This window comes from Athene noctua, chromosome 22 (assembly GCF_965140245.1).
Source record: "Athene noctua chromosome 22, bAthNoc1.hap1.1, whole genome shotgun sequence".
Taxonomy (NCBI): Eukaryota; Metazoa; Chordata; class Aves; order Strigiformes; family Strigidae; genus Athene; species Athene noctua.
Window position 1 is genome coordinate 8881476 of NC_134058.1, and position 16111 is coordinate 8897586.

General features: G+C 56.7%; 2 protein-coding genes across 2 annotated transcripts; one reads left to right on the plus strand and one right to left on the minus strand.

Annotated features, from left to right (window-relative positions):
• Nucleotides 1-661: 661 nt before the first annotated feature.
• P3H1 (prolyl 3-hydroxylase 1) lies at nucleotides 662-8288 on the minus strand. The gene is made up of 15 exons (XM_074924883.1): nucleotides 7800-8288; nucleotides 7194-7346; nucleotides 6813-7002; nucleotides 6203-6334; nucleotides 4555-4694; nucleotides 3726-3815; nucleotides 3564-3616; nucleotides 3079-3200; nucleotides 2780-2907; nucleotides 2592-2687; nucleotides 2310-2460; nucleotides 1694-1811; nucleotides 1423-1498; nucleotides 1159-1299; nucleotides 662-1077 (listed from the first exon to the last, which is right to left on the minus strand). Exons 1-15 carry the CDS (start codon nucleotides 8262-8264, stop codon nucleotides 952-954), a joined length of 2181 nt encoding a protein of 726 aa, XP_074780984.1. The 5' UTR covers nucleotides 8265-8288; the 3' UTR covers nucleotides 662-951.
• A 162-nt stretch (nucleotides 8289-8450) lies between these two features.
• C22H1orf50 (chromosome 22 C1orf50 homolog) lies at nucleotides 8451-12229 on the plus strand. Its single transcript, XM_074924884.1, has 4 exons — nucleotides 8451-8598; nucleotides 9552-9638; nucleotides 10846-10977; nucleotides 11631-12229. The coding sequence occupies exons 1-4, from the start codon at nucleotides 8461-8463 to the stop codon at nucleotides 11811-11813; spliced, it is 540 nt and encodes a 179-aa protein (XP_074780985.1). The 5' UTR covers nucleotides 8451-8460; the 3' UTR covers nucleotides 11814-12229.
• The last annotated feature ends 3882 nt before the right edge of the window (nucleotides 12230-16111 follow it).

The window sequence follows — 16111 nt, forward strand, 5'->3', positions numbered from 1 at the left end:
GCAGTCTGCTCACGCCGCGGCTGGCCAGGGTCGGACACCGGGATGGTGGGCAACCACCCGCTGGACCATCCCTTCAGCCTGGGGGAACCACGGCCCAGGACCCCCCCTCTCCCACCCTGATGCCGAACAGGACCTGCCCTATGCCCTCTCCAAATATTATGGGGGTTTCTGGCTCCGGAGGCGTGGGGCAGGATTTATTTACTCACATTCCCCGCATGGTTATGGTAATGACCAGGGCCAGACACACGCGGGAACAATTCGAGGGCCTGTTTGGGGGGTGCCACGGTGCTCAATGTCCTTCTTGTTCAAGGACAGTTCCCTCCTCCCTGAAAACCTCCATCCCTTCCCACGCTGCAGAAGCACAGTCCAGGGGATGCTACGCAGCTTACGTGGAGGTTGTAGTGCCCCCAGGACCTGCTTGCCCCCACAAAAGTCCCCCTTGGTCCCAGAGAACACCTCCCTGGGGTTGCAGGGCTGCAAAACCCTCCGTGTGAATGTTGGCGAGGAGGGAAGGATGTGTCCCAACCCGGGATGACAGCTAAGGGCAGGGAGGGGCGCAGCCTCCAATTCCCTGCTCAGTAAGTGACAGTTTAAAAAAAAAAACAAAACGCCTTTATTCACCCATTTTCTGCAGAAGGCACTTAAATAGCCGCTGGTTCAGCTGAGCAGAAAGGCACGTGTCTGCTACCATAGCACCGGGTCCTCACCCCTAAAAGAGCATCCCTCCCCTGTCCCCCGTATCACCCCCCGAGTCTCTGGGATACCCCCAGGTCAGCCCCGCAGGGGGGGACACTGGGTACCACAGGGATGGTGCAGGGCCTCCTCCAATTCCCCATCCCACAGCAGCTGGGGGCAGAGGGGGGCCTGGCTGGCAGCCCCACAGCTGAGCAGCCTGAAGCCACAATGCTGGTGTCACTGGTCCCAGAGGGACATCCTGGTGGTCGTGGGACATCACAGCTCATCCTTCCCCACTGCGACAGCAGCCGGTGGTTCCCGCTCTGTCTCAGTCTCCTGCAGCAAATCCCCATCTTCTGTCCCAAAAAGCATCTTCACCAGGTCATCTGCCTGCACACGCTCCTGTGGGGCAGACCCTCAGGGATAAGCATGGCCACTGTCCCCCCCGAGAAAACCCTACCCGATGCCGGGGAGGGAGCTTACCCGCTCGCTGTGTCGAGGGTCCAGGGTGAACCAGAGGGCGATGGCGCAGCGTTGGCCCTTGGTCACAGCTTTCACCCCATGGGGGTTCTCAGAACCGGAGGAGAAGCCCACGGCACGGCCGCACTGCGGCTGAACCTCCGCCTGTGATGGTGGGGGAGGAGATGAGTTGGTCCCCCCCAACCCAACCTCATCCCTTGTGGTGGCATGGGGGATGGTGGTGGGTTTGGTGCTGCACACAGATCCTCAGGGAGCCAAGCTACCTACAGTCTGGGTCTTGGCATCCAGCTCGGTGAAGTAGAAAGCTCCTCCTTCAAAGTCCCCGTTGAGGTAGAGGATGGCACTAAAAGAAGCAAGGGACAAGCAGAGGTGACATCCATCACCACAGCTCCAGCAAGCGGACGAGTCTGGAGCTCCCCTAACACCATGGCAAGAGCCAGAGGCAGGAGAGCCCAGGTTGGGGTGTCTCCCCACCACACTCCTCCCAACCCAGGTGCCCTCAGGTGGGGAAGCTCTGGCCGATAGACACCACTGGTACCTGTAATCCCGGAAGGTGTAGGCTGGAGGTTCCTTCACGCACACCAGGGCCTCCGCGTTGAGGATGCAGTTGTCCACATGCACCTCGTGACTGTTGTCACTCCGGCCTTCTTGTTTCTCTAGGGTGGAACGAGACCTGGCATGTCAGGACCACTCTGACCCTGCAGGACCAGGGTCTGTCTCCAAATGCCGCATGCTTGGAGGTGACAAGAAAGTCTCCTGTAGCCTAAAGCCCTTCCGCTTGCTGGGGTGTGGAGCATGAGAGGCCATTCGGGTGGTGCAAGCCTCAGTTGACTTGTCCCATGGCATCTCCATGGCCCTCCAGACTTTCCCAGCACCTGATCCCAAAAGCCTCCGAGTGCTGAAATCTTGTATGGCATGAAGCCACCTGCCCCATTGGAGGCAACCAAGGGAGATGCTCATCTTTCCAAACTGGGCTTAGGGATAAGCTCCCCACACTTTCCTTTCGGGCAAAGGACCAGGTTAGGGAGCAGCAAAGCGGTCTTCAAAGAAATCTCCAAGACCACCCCACCCCAGCTGTTGGAGAGGACCCAGACAGGACAAGAGGCTGAAGGAGACTTGCTTCTCAGACTGTGCTCCTCTGAGGCCGTGCTCACCGTCAATGGCCGTGCGGCACACCAGGTGGGAGTAGGAGAAGTGGAGCGGGACCTCCAGGCGGAAGTAGGACTCCATCATGTGCCGCACCTTCTCCGTCACGTTGTAGTAGAGGTAGGCGCTCTGCAGGGGCACCTTGCCCTCCTGGCCCAGCTGCAGGGGATGGACAGGACACGGCCTCAGCCCCAGGCAGCTTGGGCAAGCACAGGCAGCTGCCTGCCGTCAGACCCTCCCTCCTTGATCTCCACAGCCTGTTTCTCCCCCCTCCCCGCAGGCACCATAACCTTGAGGGCCTTGAGGACAGTCACACCATAGAAGGTCTCACTGGGGGTGTGAGGGGATGTCTTCCCACGATAGCCATCTCCAGCCGAGGCAGCTGCCTGCAAAACCAATCAGTGTTACCAGTCTGACTTCTGAGCTGCAGGATGGGACTCCAGCATCCCCTGCCCGCTCCTGCCATGCCCACGCTCACGTTGGTGAGTCTCTGCAGCTCCCCGCACTCCTCGGCAGAAAGGACTCCGTCCACCACAACGCGCTGGGAGCCGTTCAGGGTCTTGGAGTTCATGGTGACACTGGCTCCTTCGTACACCAAAGGACCACCTGTGGCACAAAGGAGGACACAGAGGTGGGTGCCACCAACGCTGGGGTACGGCACTGGGGGAAGCTGTGAGCCTGCCACCTGCTCCTGCCACCTCCCCCGTGGAGGGACCATGAGCAGGCAGCAGGGGACATGGAGGTCCCCATCCCACCTCCCCTCCTGGCCCTCCACACCTTCTCGGATGAACTTGCTCATATCCGCAGACTCCTTGGCCTTCTCCTCCACCAGCGTCTCGATCTCCTTCATGAGGTTGCCAATCTCCTCTGAGATGCGCGCTGCTGTCTCCCGCTCCACCCTGGGAACACAGCAGCTCTCAATTCCCCTGCCCCACTGTCCCCATGTTGGGAACGAGGGGCACCAGGATAATGGCAGGACAAGTTGTCTCCAGGGGATGGTGACAAAGCCCATGGCTGGAGAGTCTCCCCTCAACACATCCCTCACCTCGAGCTGCCTGGCATGACCTACGCATCCCCATCACGCTGAAGGCCTATGTGGAGTGAAGTTCTGCTCTCCAGCAACATCTCCCAGCCCCAACATGAAAAAAACTCCCTGGCAACAGCTCCACAGCCACGGCCTTTGGTCCAAACCCCACAGAGGAAGAGGGGTACGTCCCGTTGGGATTGGGTAGGTTTGGCCAGTGGCTAGGGAGAGCACTCACTTTTGTTTCTCTCGCAGCCTTTTTGGTATCACCTCTTCAGGTGTCCATGTGTCCTGCAGCCAAGAAGAACATCAGGAGCTGGATGAGGATCTGGCTGGGACACAGACCCCTCATCCCCTTTCCATGTGCCTGCTGCGTCCAGCCTGGTCCAGCAGCACTCACTGGGTCCACAAAGGGGATGCCGAAGACATCGTAACTGAAGAAGAGCAGCTCCTTCTCCATCAGGCTTCGCTGGCGGTAAGCCTGGATCTCCTGTGGAGAGGGGCAGAGAGAAGAGGTGAGGGCACGGCACGAGGGCTCTGAAAAGACCCCGAGCGAGGGCAGGAGGGTGCAGGGTTTACATCATTCCCACGGTCCTTGCTCCAGACCCGCAGCCCTGGTTTCCCAGTCCCTCTGGCAGCCGGGAAGCAAGTGGCTTTCCCCATCCTGCATGAACTTCCCTGTCCTGTGTGGACGAGCCCTGGGGAGAGGATGGGGGAGACACAGGCACACGTGTGTCCCTCCTGCAGGAAGCTCTTCAGAAGCAGATTCCCTTCCACACTGCTGCTGACATGGGGCAGAGACTTCCATCCCTGCCTACCACTTCCCAGGCAGCATCCGAGCATCCAGATCCAGCTATTTTAAAGCCAAATCCTCTCCTTTTTAAGCAATTTCACTTCAGTTGTGGAAGTGTGTAGCAGAGGTGGGCTCAGATCCTCCTAAAAAGTCTGTCTATCTGCCTCTTGCAGACCTCTCCCACAAGAGCCGGTCTGTTTGTGCAAGCCATCAAGCCTTCACTTGGCCAAAGATATTTTGCCAGGGATGTTTTTTCAGTCTCTCAGCCATTTTCCAGCTTCTTGGGTCTTGCATCCACTCATTCCTCTCCACCTTGCCATGGAAGGATGGCTGGACCAGAGCAAGCCCATCCAGAGCAGATCCCAAAACCTCTGAAAAGTTCCCCAAGGAGGGGAGAAGATGTCTCTTGAATGGCTCATCCCAGCCAGTCACTCACCTCTCGGGGTTGGATGGGTCCTGCCAGGTTTTCTCCCAGGACAGCGGTGTAATAGGCCAAATTCTGGTTCATCACCTCATCGTTTGGGAAGAACAGCAAATAGGTTTTGGTGCATTCAATGGCTTTTTCGTAATTCCCATCTGCAAAGAGAAATGGGGCTGTTAACGGCACATCCAAGAGCACCAGAGACAGAACAAACACAAATACGGAGAAGAAACAAGAGAGAAAGGCCTTGTTCTCCAAAAGGTCTCCTAAGTAGGGCAGATAATGCCCTGGAGTAAAGATTACTCCTGCCACAAAGGCAAAATAAGAGTTCAAGGCACTCTCCTGCCTCCAGAAATCACCTCACCAGAAATCAGGGCCATTGCTTGGGTAGTTTTCTTGCTTGGAAAACATCTTGAAGACTATTTTCAGGCAGCAAGACCTAAATTTCCAGGATAACCTATAATTTTCAGCCACTTAAGCACCCTGACCCGCTTCCATCTATAGGATTGCAGCCTTTCGATCTTCTTGAACATTTATTTTTCCCTCCTTTTGGAGAAATTTGTGCAGAAACAGTTTAGATTTTTCTAAGGAGGTGAATAAAAAATAAAATAAAATTGAGTATATTTGCCTGGGTTATAACTGTTCTAAAGGGGGAGGGTGGCTCTGTGGTTTGGAGCAAGAAGTGGATAGCTGGCAGGAGGAAAAAAAAAAAAAAAAGCCTCTCTAGGCTGTTATTTCACTTGGAAAGAGAAGCTGCCCAGGAATTGAGCATCTAAAGTGACATAGAGGGCTACTGCAGCCAGGCGCAGCGAGATTCAGATCTGCTGCAGAACATTTCAGGCTGGCTTGTGTGAACCTTGTGAAGCTCACCAAGGTCAAGTGAAAGGTCCTCTGCCAGTATCAATAAAGATGGGACTGGATGGGTTTAGAGTAGCCCTGGGGAGAAGAACTTGGAAATACTGGTGGATGAAAAATTGGACATGAGCTGGCAACATGCACTCACAGCCCAGAAAGCCAACCATCTCCTGGGCTGCATCAAGAAGTGTGGCCAGCAGGTCCAGGGAGGGGATGTTCCCCCTCTACACCTCTCTGAGGATTCGCCCCCTGCAGTGCTGTGCACAGCTCTGGGGTCCACAGCACAAGAAGGACATGGACCCGTTAGAGCAGGTCCACAGTAGGCCACAAAAATGGTCAGAGGGGTTGAACACCTCTATGAGAAAAGGCTGAGAGAGTTGGGGTTGTTGAGCCTGGAGACAAGGAGGCTCCAGGGAGACCTTCTTGCAGCCAGGGGGCTTATAGGAAAGAGGGAGACAACGTTTTACCAGGGCTTGTAGTGACAGGACAAGGGGCGATGGTTTTAAGCTGAAAACGTGTAGGTTTAGGGTGGCCATAAGAAGGAAATTTTTTATGAGACGCTGGCACAGGTTGCCCAGAGAAGTTGTGGATGCCCCATCCCTGGAAGTGTTCAAGGTCAGGTCAAAGGGGACTTTGAGCAACATGATCTTTTGCAAGATGTCCCTGCATTTGGGTGGGACAACGTGATCTCTGAAGGTCCCTTCCCAACCCACACTGCTCTGGGAGTCTGGGATTTCTGTTTGTGAAGAACAGCCGTGCAGAGCACGATGTTCAGTGCCAATGGAGGACGGGGCAACAAGCTGCTTACTGTTGTAGTAGGCAAACTGCAGGTAGTTGAAGTGTGAGGGCAGGAAATCCTCCACGGGCTTCTCCCGGCCAGGCTGGGAGGCCAACTCCGTAACACAGCCTTGCTTGCAGCTTAGCACCTGCATGTAGTGATCTGGTGGACAAAAAAACAAACCAAAATATGCTTGTGGTCAGCCAAGGGCTGGTGGACAGGACCTTGAGGAGTCTCCACTCCAACCTCCTGCTTGCAGTGGGGCTGCTGCCAGGTTTTTGGTGGTGGAAACCCTCAAGGATGGTGGTTGCCCACCTCTGCATGGTCTGTGGTGAGGCTGTGCTGCTCCCTGGAGACAGAACGGCCACCCTCAGCCTCCCACCCTTGTGACCCTCTGCTGGCCCCTCTCCTGTTTTGCCATATCCTCCTGGAATCTGGGGGATTCCTGGGCATCATCCCCAGTGCTGAGCGCAGGCAAACGCCTCCTGCCACGTAGTGGCCACACTCCTCCTAGTGAAACCCAGTACGGGGTTTTCCCTCTTTGGGGGTTCCCTCCCCCCCACCCCCTGTCTTTGGGGACCACCACCCCCCAGGATTTGCCCCAGCTCTTGAGATGAGCCACAGCACGCACGGCTCCCACCTGTGATGGCCTGGAAAAGGTCCGCGTTGTACTCCAGGTAGTTGTAGCCCTCGTAGTCGTAGGGTCCCTCGCAGAGCGCGCGGCACTCTGCATCCGCCACGAAATACTCTTCCAGCGCCTTCTCCAGGTGCAGGATGGCAGCAGCCGGCTGCTCCTCCGTGTAAAACCGGACGCCCAGCCGAAACTCGCTCTGTGGAGCGATGAGAGGGGGCTCAACACCCCGTTTGCTGCAACAGAGCAGCTGGGGCACCTTGTCCTCACAAGACAGAGCCTCAGCACCAAGGGGGTATCTCAGGGAGCCAACAGACTCAAGCGACCCCCCGCGTGCAGCAGCCGATGGGTGTTCCGGGAGGGGTTGCCTAAGGTGTTGGGGGGTCTCACCAGGTGGGGTTTGGCCTCCAGGTCAGTGAAGTCGTCCTCGCGGACGCCGGCCATGGCTTGGTAATACTCCAGGTTCTGCCTCATCTCCTGGTGCCCGGGGTTGGCCACGAAGAAGGTGTGTGCGGCCGCTGCCGCCTGCGCCGGCCGGTTCATCTGGGAGCGGTGGGATGGGGTGAGACCGCGTCCGCCCCACGATGCGGCCCCCCCGTCCCCAGGGGGAGCACGGTGGCGCGGGGGGATCCCGCAGCCGGGATGGAGGGCGGTGACTGGGGGGCGGCTCCAGCGAGCTCCGACGTGGCACTGCGGGGGGGGGCCGGGAGGGCCGGGCAGGGCCCGGGGCCGCCGTCTGAGACCCCCCACGCGGCCGGACAGACAGCCGGACCCCCCCCCGGGTCCCGGGACACCCCCCCGCCGCCCAGGACAGCCCCTGCCCGGTTCTTTCGGTCCCATCCTACCACATCCCCGCTCCCGGGACCCCTCCGGGCATCGCACCCAGGCAGAATGCCCCCGCACCGAGACACCCCCTCCCCTTCCCGGGGTCGCTGCCGGTCCCTCCACCCCCGGACTCGCCCCTCGCCCTTCCCGGTCCCGCCGCCAGTCCCGTACTTTGAAATAGGCGACCTGGAGATAGTTGTAGGGGCTGCGCTTGCTGAACTCGCGGTCCAGCTCCTCGCCCAGCCGGTACCGGGAGGGCGCGGTGGGCCCGCAGCCCCGCAGGCAGGCGGCGCGGCGCAGCAGCCCCCGGAAGAAGAGCAGGTCGCGGAGCACCGGGTCGGGCTGGGGCTCGGCCCCCTCCGCCGGTCCGGCCGTGGCGTTGGCGCAGCGCAGGCGGCACCGCGCTAACCGGGAGCGCACGGCCGCCCGGGCCCGCAGAGCCCGCTCCATGTGCAGCACCACGGCGGGCCAGTCGCCCCGCGCGTACGCCTCGGCACCGGCGGCGAACAGGGCGTCCGGGGGCTGTGCCGGCAGCGGGAACTCGGCGGGTACCGACCCCGGCCCCGGCTCCGGCGGCGTGGCCGCCCGCGCCAGCAGCGCCAGCAGCGGCGGCAGCAGCAGCGCGGGCAGCGCCATGGCCGAGCCTCGGGGCCGCGCCCGCCGAAGCCCCGCCCACAACTGGGCACCGGAGCGCCAGCGCCACGCCCCCTCCGCCTCGCCACGCCCCCTCCGCCTCGCCACGCCCCCGGCGGCTGTCGCGACCCTGTAGCCCCGCCCCGCGCCGGAAGCGCCGCGCCGTGAGCCGGAAGGGGCGGGGCTGGGCGGGCCGGGAATGGCGGCGGAGGGCGGCGCGGAGCGCGGCGGCGGCGGTGGCGGCGCTGGCCTCGCCCTGGTGGAGGGTAGCGCAGGCCGCGCCGCCCGCGTCGGGGACCCCGGGGACTTGGTGGCCCTGGCCCGGCAGGTGCAGCAGGTGAGGGCCGGGACCCGGCGGTGGCGGGATGGCGGAGACAGGACCGGGCCCTTGGCCGCGCCGGGTACCCGGTGCCTCGCTCCCTCCCGGCCGTCTCCAGGGCCTCCTCAGCCGGCGGCGGTGGCCCTGGTGCCTCCTAGTACGTCTCACTGCTCTCCGGTGTCCCCGGCGGCCTCCCGGTGTGTCCCACTGTCCCCTCCCAGTACGCCCCAGTACCCCGTGTGTTCCCCAGTACACCACACTGTGCCTCCAGTACCTCTCATGGCACCTCAGTGCCTCCCGCTGTGCCTCGCTGCCCCTCAGTGACTCCCAGAACACGCCAATAAGCTCCCAATCCACCCCAGTATGCTCTACTGCCTCCCAGTACATCCCACTGCCTTTAGTCCATCCCGTGTGTCCGACTGCCCCTGCTCCCTGTCCATCCCAGCACCTCATATCTCCTATTCCCCCTTCAGTCACTCCCAGGCCATCCCAGTGCTTCTCAGTCCACCTCAGTTCCTCCTGATACATCTTGCTGCTCTTTCCAGTCCATCCCAGTTCCTCCTAGTACTTCCCACTACCTTCCAGTAATGCGTCCTAGTTGTGTATGTCCCACAGAGCTTCTCAGTCCACACAGTCCACTCCAGCACTTCCCTGTAAGTCCTACTGCCTCCTCCCAGTTTATCCCACTACCTCTCAGTCCACCCTAGTGCCTCCCAGTATGTCCTGTGCTCCTTTCCCCTCCTTTCCAGCATGTCCAGGCAGCTCCCAGTGCCTGGCCCAGTTCCACGCCTGTCACCTCACTGCCCGGGGATGCCACGGTCGCACACGGGGCAGCTCCTGCACCACCCAAAGCCCCGTTAAAGCCTTGAGCGAGGCCACGACCATCACTTCTCCAGCACACGCCCAGCGTAGCAAGGTCTGAAGGGCCGCAGCTCTTCCCTGTCCCGATCAAGCCTCCTTCTTCCTCACAGGCAGACGACTTCATCCGAGCGAACGCCTGCAATAAATTGACCGTCATCGCCGAGCAGATCCGGTACTTGCAGGAGCAGGCTCGGAAGGTGAGGATGCATCTGTGAGCTGGGTAGGCTTGTTGCCTTGTACTTGCAGAGGATGCTTTGGATGAGCTGTTGGGGGATATGGTGTAGGGGACAACTTTGTAGCGTAGGGCTGAGGGTTGGACTCGATGATCCTGAGGATCTTTTCCAACCTGAATGATTCTGTGATTCTGTGAGGGAGGGAGATTAGCATCTCTCCTAACTGCCACACATTTGGGAAGAGCTGTGGCCTGCATGTGAATTGTGACCAGGAGCCAAGCAGAGAAGATTCAGTGGGAAAATAAGGAGGGTTTATTGTCTGGTATCATCTGGGGACAGAGGAGGGTTGTTTGGTGGGTTCCCAAGTCCTCTTTTTTAAGCCGGAGGAGCGAGGGTGGGTAGTCAAAAGCAGCTCAGGAGTCAGGAAGGACAGAGATGGCTGGTTTTGCAACAGATGATTCCTGTCACCGTAGCGGCTGTGCTGTGCTCTCAGGAGGACATGGTGCAGCAGGGTGCAACGTGGCTCTGGCTGGATCTGAGCCCCTGATAGAGATGAGCTGTTACCTGATAACTGGCTTGACTTTCCAGTTTGTCCCAGCTCATTTGCTGGAGCAGGGGGCCACGGCAGCAAGCCCAACAGGGCTTGGCTATCCTCTTCAGTTCAGACTTCACCCTTGGGGGTGAAATGTCGGAGCCTGAGTGGGAAAGGATCTGCCAGTCACTGTGACTGGCCCGCTGCCATCAAGGCCGCTATGTCATATAATCGTTAACTGGTGGAGCTGGAGCTGTGGAGCAGTCAGCTGGTGGAGCTGGGGAGATGAATTCCTCTTTGTTTGCTGATCCTTTGCTCAGGGACTGCAGCAGGGGAGCCCACAGGGTCCGGAAGCTGTGTACAGAGACAAGGAATGAGACCAGCACGTGGTGGGATCAGGCACAGAGGTGAACCTGGGGCTGTGGTGAAGAGATCCTTGAGGCTTGGAGGTATCTCCACATCTGTGGAGGGGTACAGGAGCTCTGAGGTCCAACTGACAGGGGAAACTTGGAGAAAACTTTATTTCTTTGGAAAGCATGTCCTTCCTGGGGCAAGTAAAGATGTGCTGTGTTAAGCCAAACATGGACCAAGGACAACAAGGCCTCGTGAGTGGTGTGTCAAGTGATGTATCTCTGGCTGAGAGGCAATAGCATGTTGTAGCTTTATTTCAAGTGTGGACATTTTAAATTTGTGGTTTAGGTCTTGGATGAAGCTAACAGAGATGCTGATCTGCACCACGTGGCCTGCAACCTCGTGAAGAAGCCAGGAAACATTTACTACATGTACAGGCGGGAGAGTGGCCAGCGATACTTCTCCATCCTGTCTCCTAAGGTGAGTGGTTACAGCCTTTACGGGAGCAGGGAGGGGAAAAAGAACATGTTTCTGGTGCTTAGGCACTTCTGGACTTCAGACAACAGCACCAGCTTGCTGGGGGCATTTGTTGGTGCTTGTTCTTAGTCTGAGTTACTCTGCTGGTGTAAGAGCCATACGATGAAGTTTTCTTGGATTTTGGTGGATGTCGGGCAAGAAAACCTTTGGTGTGTGGACCTGAATTTTGCCTTTCAGTCCCTGCAGTTCTTTCTCTGGAAATAAAGAGCTGCAAATGTGCCCTGGGCCTTCCCTGTCTGGCGTGGCTGTCTGGCAGTGTGATTTTCTCAGGGGTGTCAGCCCAGGGAGTGAGTTTGTCTGCAGCTTGGTAGGGATGATCTTGGAGGTATCCTTCTTCCAAGCCACCCATTTTCTTAAGTGCAGGGTGAAGGCTTCAGAGCAAAACACCGATCTCTGTGCAGGTCAGGGAGATCTTGTTTTCCCAAGCCTCTTTGCATGAGGCTATTTTTAGGTTAGAAAATGGGATGGTCACATAGCTGGGACTACTTCAAAGGTGGTAGGGCTATCCAGCATGGGTAGGGGCTGGGCTGAGGGACAGCACAGCCCAGCTCCGAGGGAAACTGAGCAGTGATGTGAATATCTCCTTTCTCCTCCAGGAATGGGGTACCAGTCCCCATGAATTTCTCGGTGCCTATAAGCTCCAGCATGACATGTCCTGGACTCCGTTTGAGGACATTGAGAGACGAGATGCTGAAATAAACATCTTGGACAAGCTGCTGAGCCGTCAGGCAGCTCTGCCTCCATGTACAGAGCCCAACTTCCAGGGCCTGACCAAGTGACACGAGTGACCATACAGGACGCCCTGCGCAGGGTCCCTGAGTGAGGACACGCAGAGCCTGCATGCTGCCAAAGGCAGGGCGAGGAAGGAGACCAAGGAGCAAAGATGCTCATGCCACAAGTACTTCTCTGTGCTTTAACGAGTCTTATTCTGCATTCAGTCTTACTGGATTTTCTAGTAATTGAGTAATTTATTTCTTTGACTTAGGTCAAGCTGTAGCAAGAGGCAGATAATATCAGGTGGAGTCAATTCCAATAGGGCTTGGGGCGAAAAGCAAAAATGCTTGAGGCAGATGTGATAATGCCATAAAATACATCCTACCTGTCCGGCTCCGGTGTACCTCCCTGTGACTACCTGTGGCAGGTAATGATTTCAGGGCTGGATTTTGCCCCTCATTAAAATGCACATATTTAGGAAGCTCTGTGGCCTGGGAAGAGCAGTCGAAACCGTACGTGGAAGGGTGTGTTGTGACCTCAGTCTCTTGGTCTCTGTCCCAGCTGGTCCAAACCCTTGAGTCTGGCACATGAAGTGACTCGTGTCGAGATGCTCTCTTCTCTAGGAAGAGCATCCTCAAATCCTGGAGCGAGTGCAGAGGGGAGCAATGAAGCTGGTGAAGGGCCTGGAGGATAAATCCTGTGAGGAGCCATTGAAGGAGCTGGGAGTGTTCAGTGCGAGGAGGAGGAGGCTGAGGGGAGCCCTCATCCCTCTCTGCAGCTCCTGACAGGACATTGCAGAGAGGCTGGGGCTGGGCTCTGCCCACAGGGAATTAGTGACAGAACAAGAGGGAACGGCTGGAAACTGTGACAGGGGAGGGTCAGACTGGACATGAGGGAAAAATGTTTCCCAGAAAGAGCGGTCAGAGAGTGGAACAGGCTGCCCAGGGAGGGGGTGGAGTCCCCATCCCTGGGTGTGTTTAAGGGCCGTTGGGATGAGCTGTGGGGGGATGTGGGCTAGGGGAGAACTTTGTAGAGTCGGGCTGAGGGTTGGACTCGATGATCCTGAGGGTCTTTTCCAACCTGAATGAGTGTGAAAAGTGCCATGCAGGCTTCAGGGGCTCTTCAGAAGGTGTTTCCCAGTCCTCATGTGTTCCCCTTGGATTTGAGCAGATGAGTTGCCAGGGGGAGACAGAAATGTGCAGGGACACTGAATGCCTCTGTACCAGAGCAGTGGAACAAGTAAAATAAATCCATCTTGAGCTCAAATGTACCTCCGGGACAGGCCCCATGTCCTGTCTGCATGGCAAGCATCCCTTTGGATTTACCACGGAGACTCATGGCATGCGGGGCTGGTAGGACATCTCCAGCCTTTTTCCACCAAGAATTGGGGAGAGACAAATACCAGAGGTGCTGAGGAGCTGTCCTCTCTCCAGCCACGCAGGGCTCCTCCAGGAGCTCACCTGCTCCTCTGAGCAGCCGAGGTGGGGATGGAGAAGGAGGTGTCCAGGTTGGATCCTGGTGTGCAACATCCGATTTAGTCGGATCCTCCCGTGACTTGTTCCCCTCCCCGAGATGACAAGGTAGTGACCTTCCGTGCTGCTCCAGCATTGTATGTGCACACCGACCTCGGCCTCCTCCTCTGCTGGCGACGTGTGAGGTTTGGGGACCGTTTGTGGGAAGGGAACTGTGAGCCAGGGGTATGGGCCCGCCGAGGGTGGAGGTGCACTTGCAGTTGGGCTCCAAGAAGCACCACCTCCACCTGCGTTTTTGGTTGGGCTCTCCGGGCTTCTGAAGTTCTGGTGGAAGAGCTGTGTCCTCTCTTCCCCATGGTATGGTCTTGGGTGCAGCAGTCACTCACCTTCCTGGGGCCTTGCTTGCTCCAGGCAGTCACTCAGCTCCAAGTGACCTTCCCAGGGGTTGCCCTGTCTCTCCTTACCCACGGCTGAGACAGACACTGCTGCTTTCAGCTCTGCTGGGTGGTGCCTGAAACAATTTGGGGCTAAGTCTGCACATCAGGCTTGGATCAGTTCATGTACACGCTCTCAAAAGAACCTCTGACTCCTGAGACTTCCTTGTTCTCTTTCTAGCATTGATTTGTTTGTCTTACAGCAAGTCCCAAGAGTACCCTCCTCCTTCTGGCTTTCGCCTGCAGTTGGGAGGGGTTTGGGAGCTCCACTGGCGTCCCGCAGAGGAGGTGGCTGTAACACCATATTCTTCCAGGTCACCCTCGACTCATGCCTTTTCATCTCAATGTCTGAACCTACTGCTTCAGCTTAGGTGCTGCAGTGACTCTGCCACGGGGAGGGAGGTCCCTGAGACACCCGTGGGGATCAGCATCATCCCTGGCTCTTGCCATCGCTGCAGTTTATACCCCTTTGGCAGGGAAGAGCATCCCCTCCAGCCTCCCTCTCTTCTCATCCCCACACCCCTGGCACACCCTGGGAGTTGCCTTGAGAGATGCTTGAGGCTGGTGGCCTTCCCCGTGGGAAGAGCTGTTCCCTGCTCAGATTGCAGAGGGATGGGAGCTTCGAGAAAGCTTCCTGGCAGCCCAAGATTTTTTTTTGTCCTCGATTTTCTTCTCCCAGCTCTGCCAGATGCAGTGGTTCAGCCCCATCTAAGCGTGGCTAGCCTCTAATCGGCAGAAACCTGGTCCCCAGAGTCAGTGTGGGATATTTCAAGCACCTTTACGCAGCTCACTTGGAGCACAAGGGCAGATTAAAAGCTATGTATTATTATTAGACAAGAGTATAGTTCATTCCTTATCGAGTCACAAGTGTCTAAATTGATGGGGTTTTTTTCCCTGCTTGTTTTATCGCCCCAGGTCTTATTACTGCATGTTATTAAATCTTGGAAGGGAGAAAGTTAATTACTGCATGGGCTTTGCCATGGTGCTAATTACAGCAACACCAGAGATCTTTGCTTGTGTTGATTTATGCTCCTCTGGGAAGAGGGGATTCCTGCCCCAGTTTTATTTCTATTTCCCATCATTAAAATCTGTGCAATGACATGCACAAGGGGATCAGGGAGATGTTTGTAGACCTCCATAAGCTTGTGATTTCACACACTGGCCTTTGGTGGGATTTCACATGTGTTTTCCTACATCTCCAGCAAACACCCCTGACCCTCTGTATCCCATAACTCCCAGGTGTCCTGCAGTTCCTCTGGGCACTGAAACATCTTTTTCTTGGATTTGCCCCAAAAGAGCAAAACCACTAAGGCTGTAGCTTTGAATGAAAATATAGAGAAGGTATCAAGAGGAAAGACATGGAGACGGTGGGCTCATGCTCAGCGCTCTCTGCACTGCGGGAAGTGGGGATGTGGCTGCTGAAGGGTCCTGCTGTGGGACCATGTGGGAGGTGGTGCTGGAAAAGGGGAACCGTTCCTCCAAAACACTGACTGGTTCCTCCAAAACAGCTTGCCTGGTGCTGCCATTTTGTCTGGTTTTTGATCTAATTAAACCCAAGGAGCTGATGCAACGTCAGAAATACTGGAAGGTGTTGCTGCAGAGCCAAGCAATCCATCCTCTGGAAAGTGGGCAAGGATGGAGCTGGCAGCAGAAACATGAGCTGAAACCTCCTGCAATACTTGTAGTGAGGATGAATTTCTGGAGGACCAAGGAGATGGTGCTCGGTGGAGGACGTCTTGGGTCCCTCCAGATTCACAATCTCATCTGTTCATCTCAGTCTCTACAGAGCCGTTGCCTTTATGGGTTTTTGAGTTGATGGGGCAAGGTTTTAAGCCAAAAATCAGCAGAAGAGTCAGCAGGATGTGGTGCCGGGGGGCAGAGGTTGTCTGCAGATGAGGTACGGGCCATGTCTTGCTCCTACATGTTTTTTAAGCCTTTCATTTAGACGAGCTTGGTCCCTCTGCTTTGCTTGGAGGAGCAATCACATAGGTAACGGCGGTGAACGGGGCAGAACCAGGAGCTGCAGGCTTGTAGCTGCTGTTCCAGCTGCAGTACATAATGCATTTCCCAGATTAAAAGGTTAAAAATCAACCATCTATTGCGAGACTTCACTTCCATTTATGGCTTCATCTTGAAAATTAATTTTGAAAATATTCCTCTCCCTTTGCTCTTTAATGAGCACTCAGGGCAGTGGTGAATGTGGTCTGAGGGCAACGGCTTGCTCTGAAATCCCCAGGGATAGACAGTCTTTGCAGGAGAAGACACAGATGGGCTTCTGACAGCATTAAAGTTGGACAGAGCAGTTTTTGCTCCATCTTTGAACGTGCAAATAAACCAGGGCTCATTTAAAAGGGCCGGCAGAAGGATGCTTTTAGCATCTGATCCTCTCCTGGATGCTCCCCAGAGCCAATGCTTGCTGACTTTTAGGGCTGCTGTGAGCCTTCTTGTCTTCTTCTG

Coding starts and splice junctions, on each gene's coding strand:
- C22H1orf50 (XM_074924884.1), top strand. CDS start 8,461: ATGGCGGCGGAGGGCGGCGCGGAGCGCGGCGGCGGCGGTGGCGGCGCT. Junction 9,639..10,845: donor TGCAGGAGCAGGCTCGGAAG/GTGAGGATGCAT, acceptor TTTGTGGTTTAG/GTCTTGGATGAAGCTAACAG. Junction 10,978..11,630: donor TCTCCATCCTGTCTCCTAAG/GTGAGTGGTTAC, acceptor TTTCTCCTCCAG/GAATGGGGTACCAGTCCCCA.
- P3H1 (XM_074924883.1), bottom strand. CDS start 8,264: ATGGCGCTGCCCGCGCTGCTGCTGCCGCCGCTGCTGGCGCTGCTGGCG. Junction 6,335..6,812: donor CCTTTTCCAGGCCATCACAG/GTGGGAGCCGTG, acceptor TTTGTCCACCAG/ATCACTACATGCAGGTGCTA. Junction 2,461..2,591: donor CTGTCCTCAAGGCCCTCAAG/GTTATGGTGCCT, acceptor CATCCCCTGCAG/CTGGGCCAGGAGGGCAAGGT.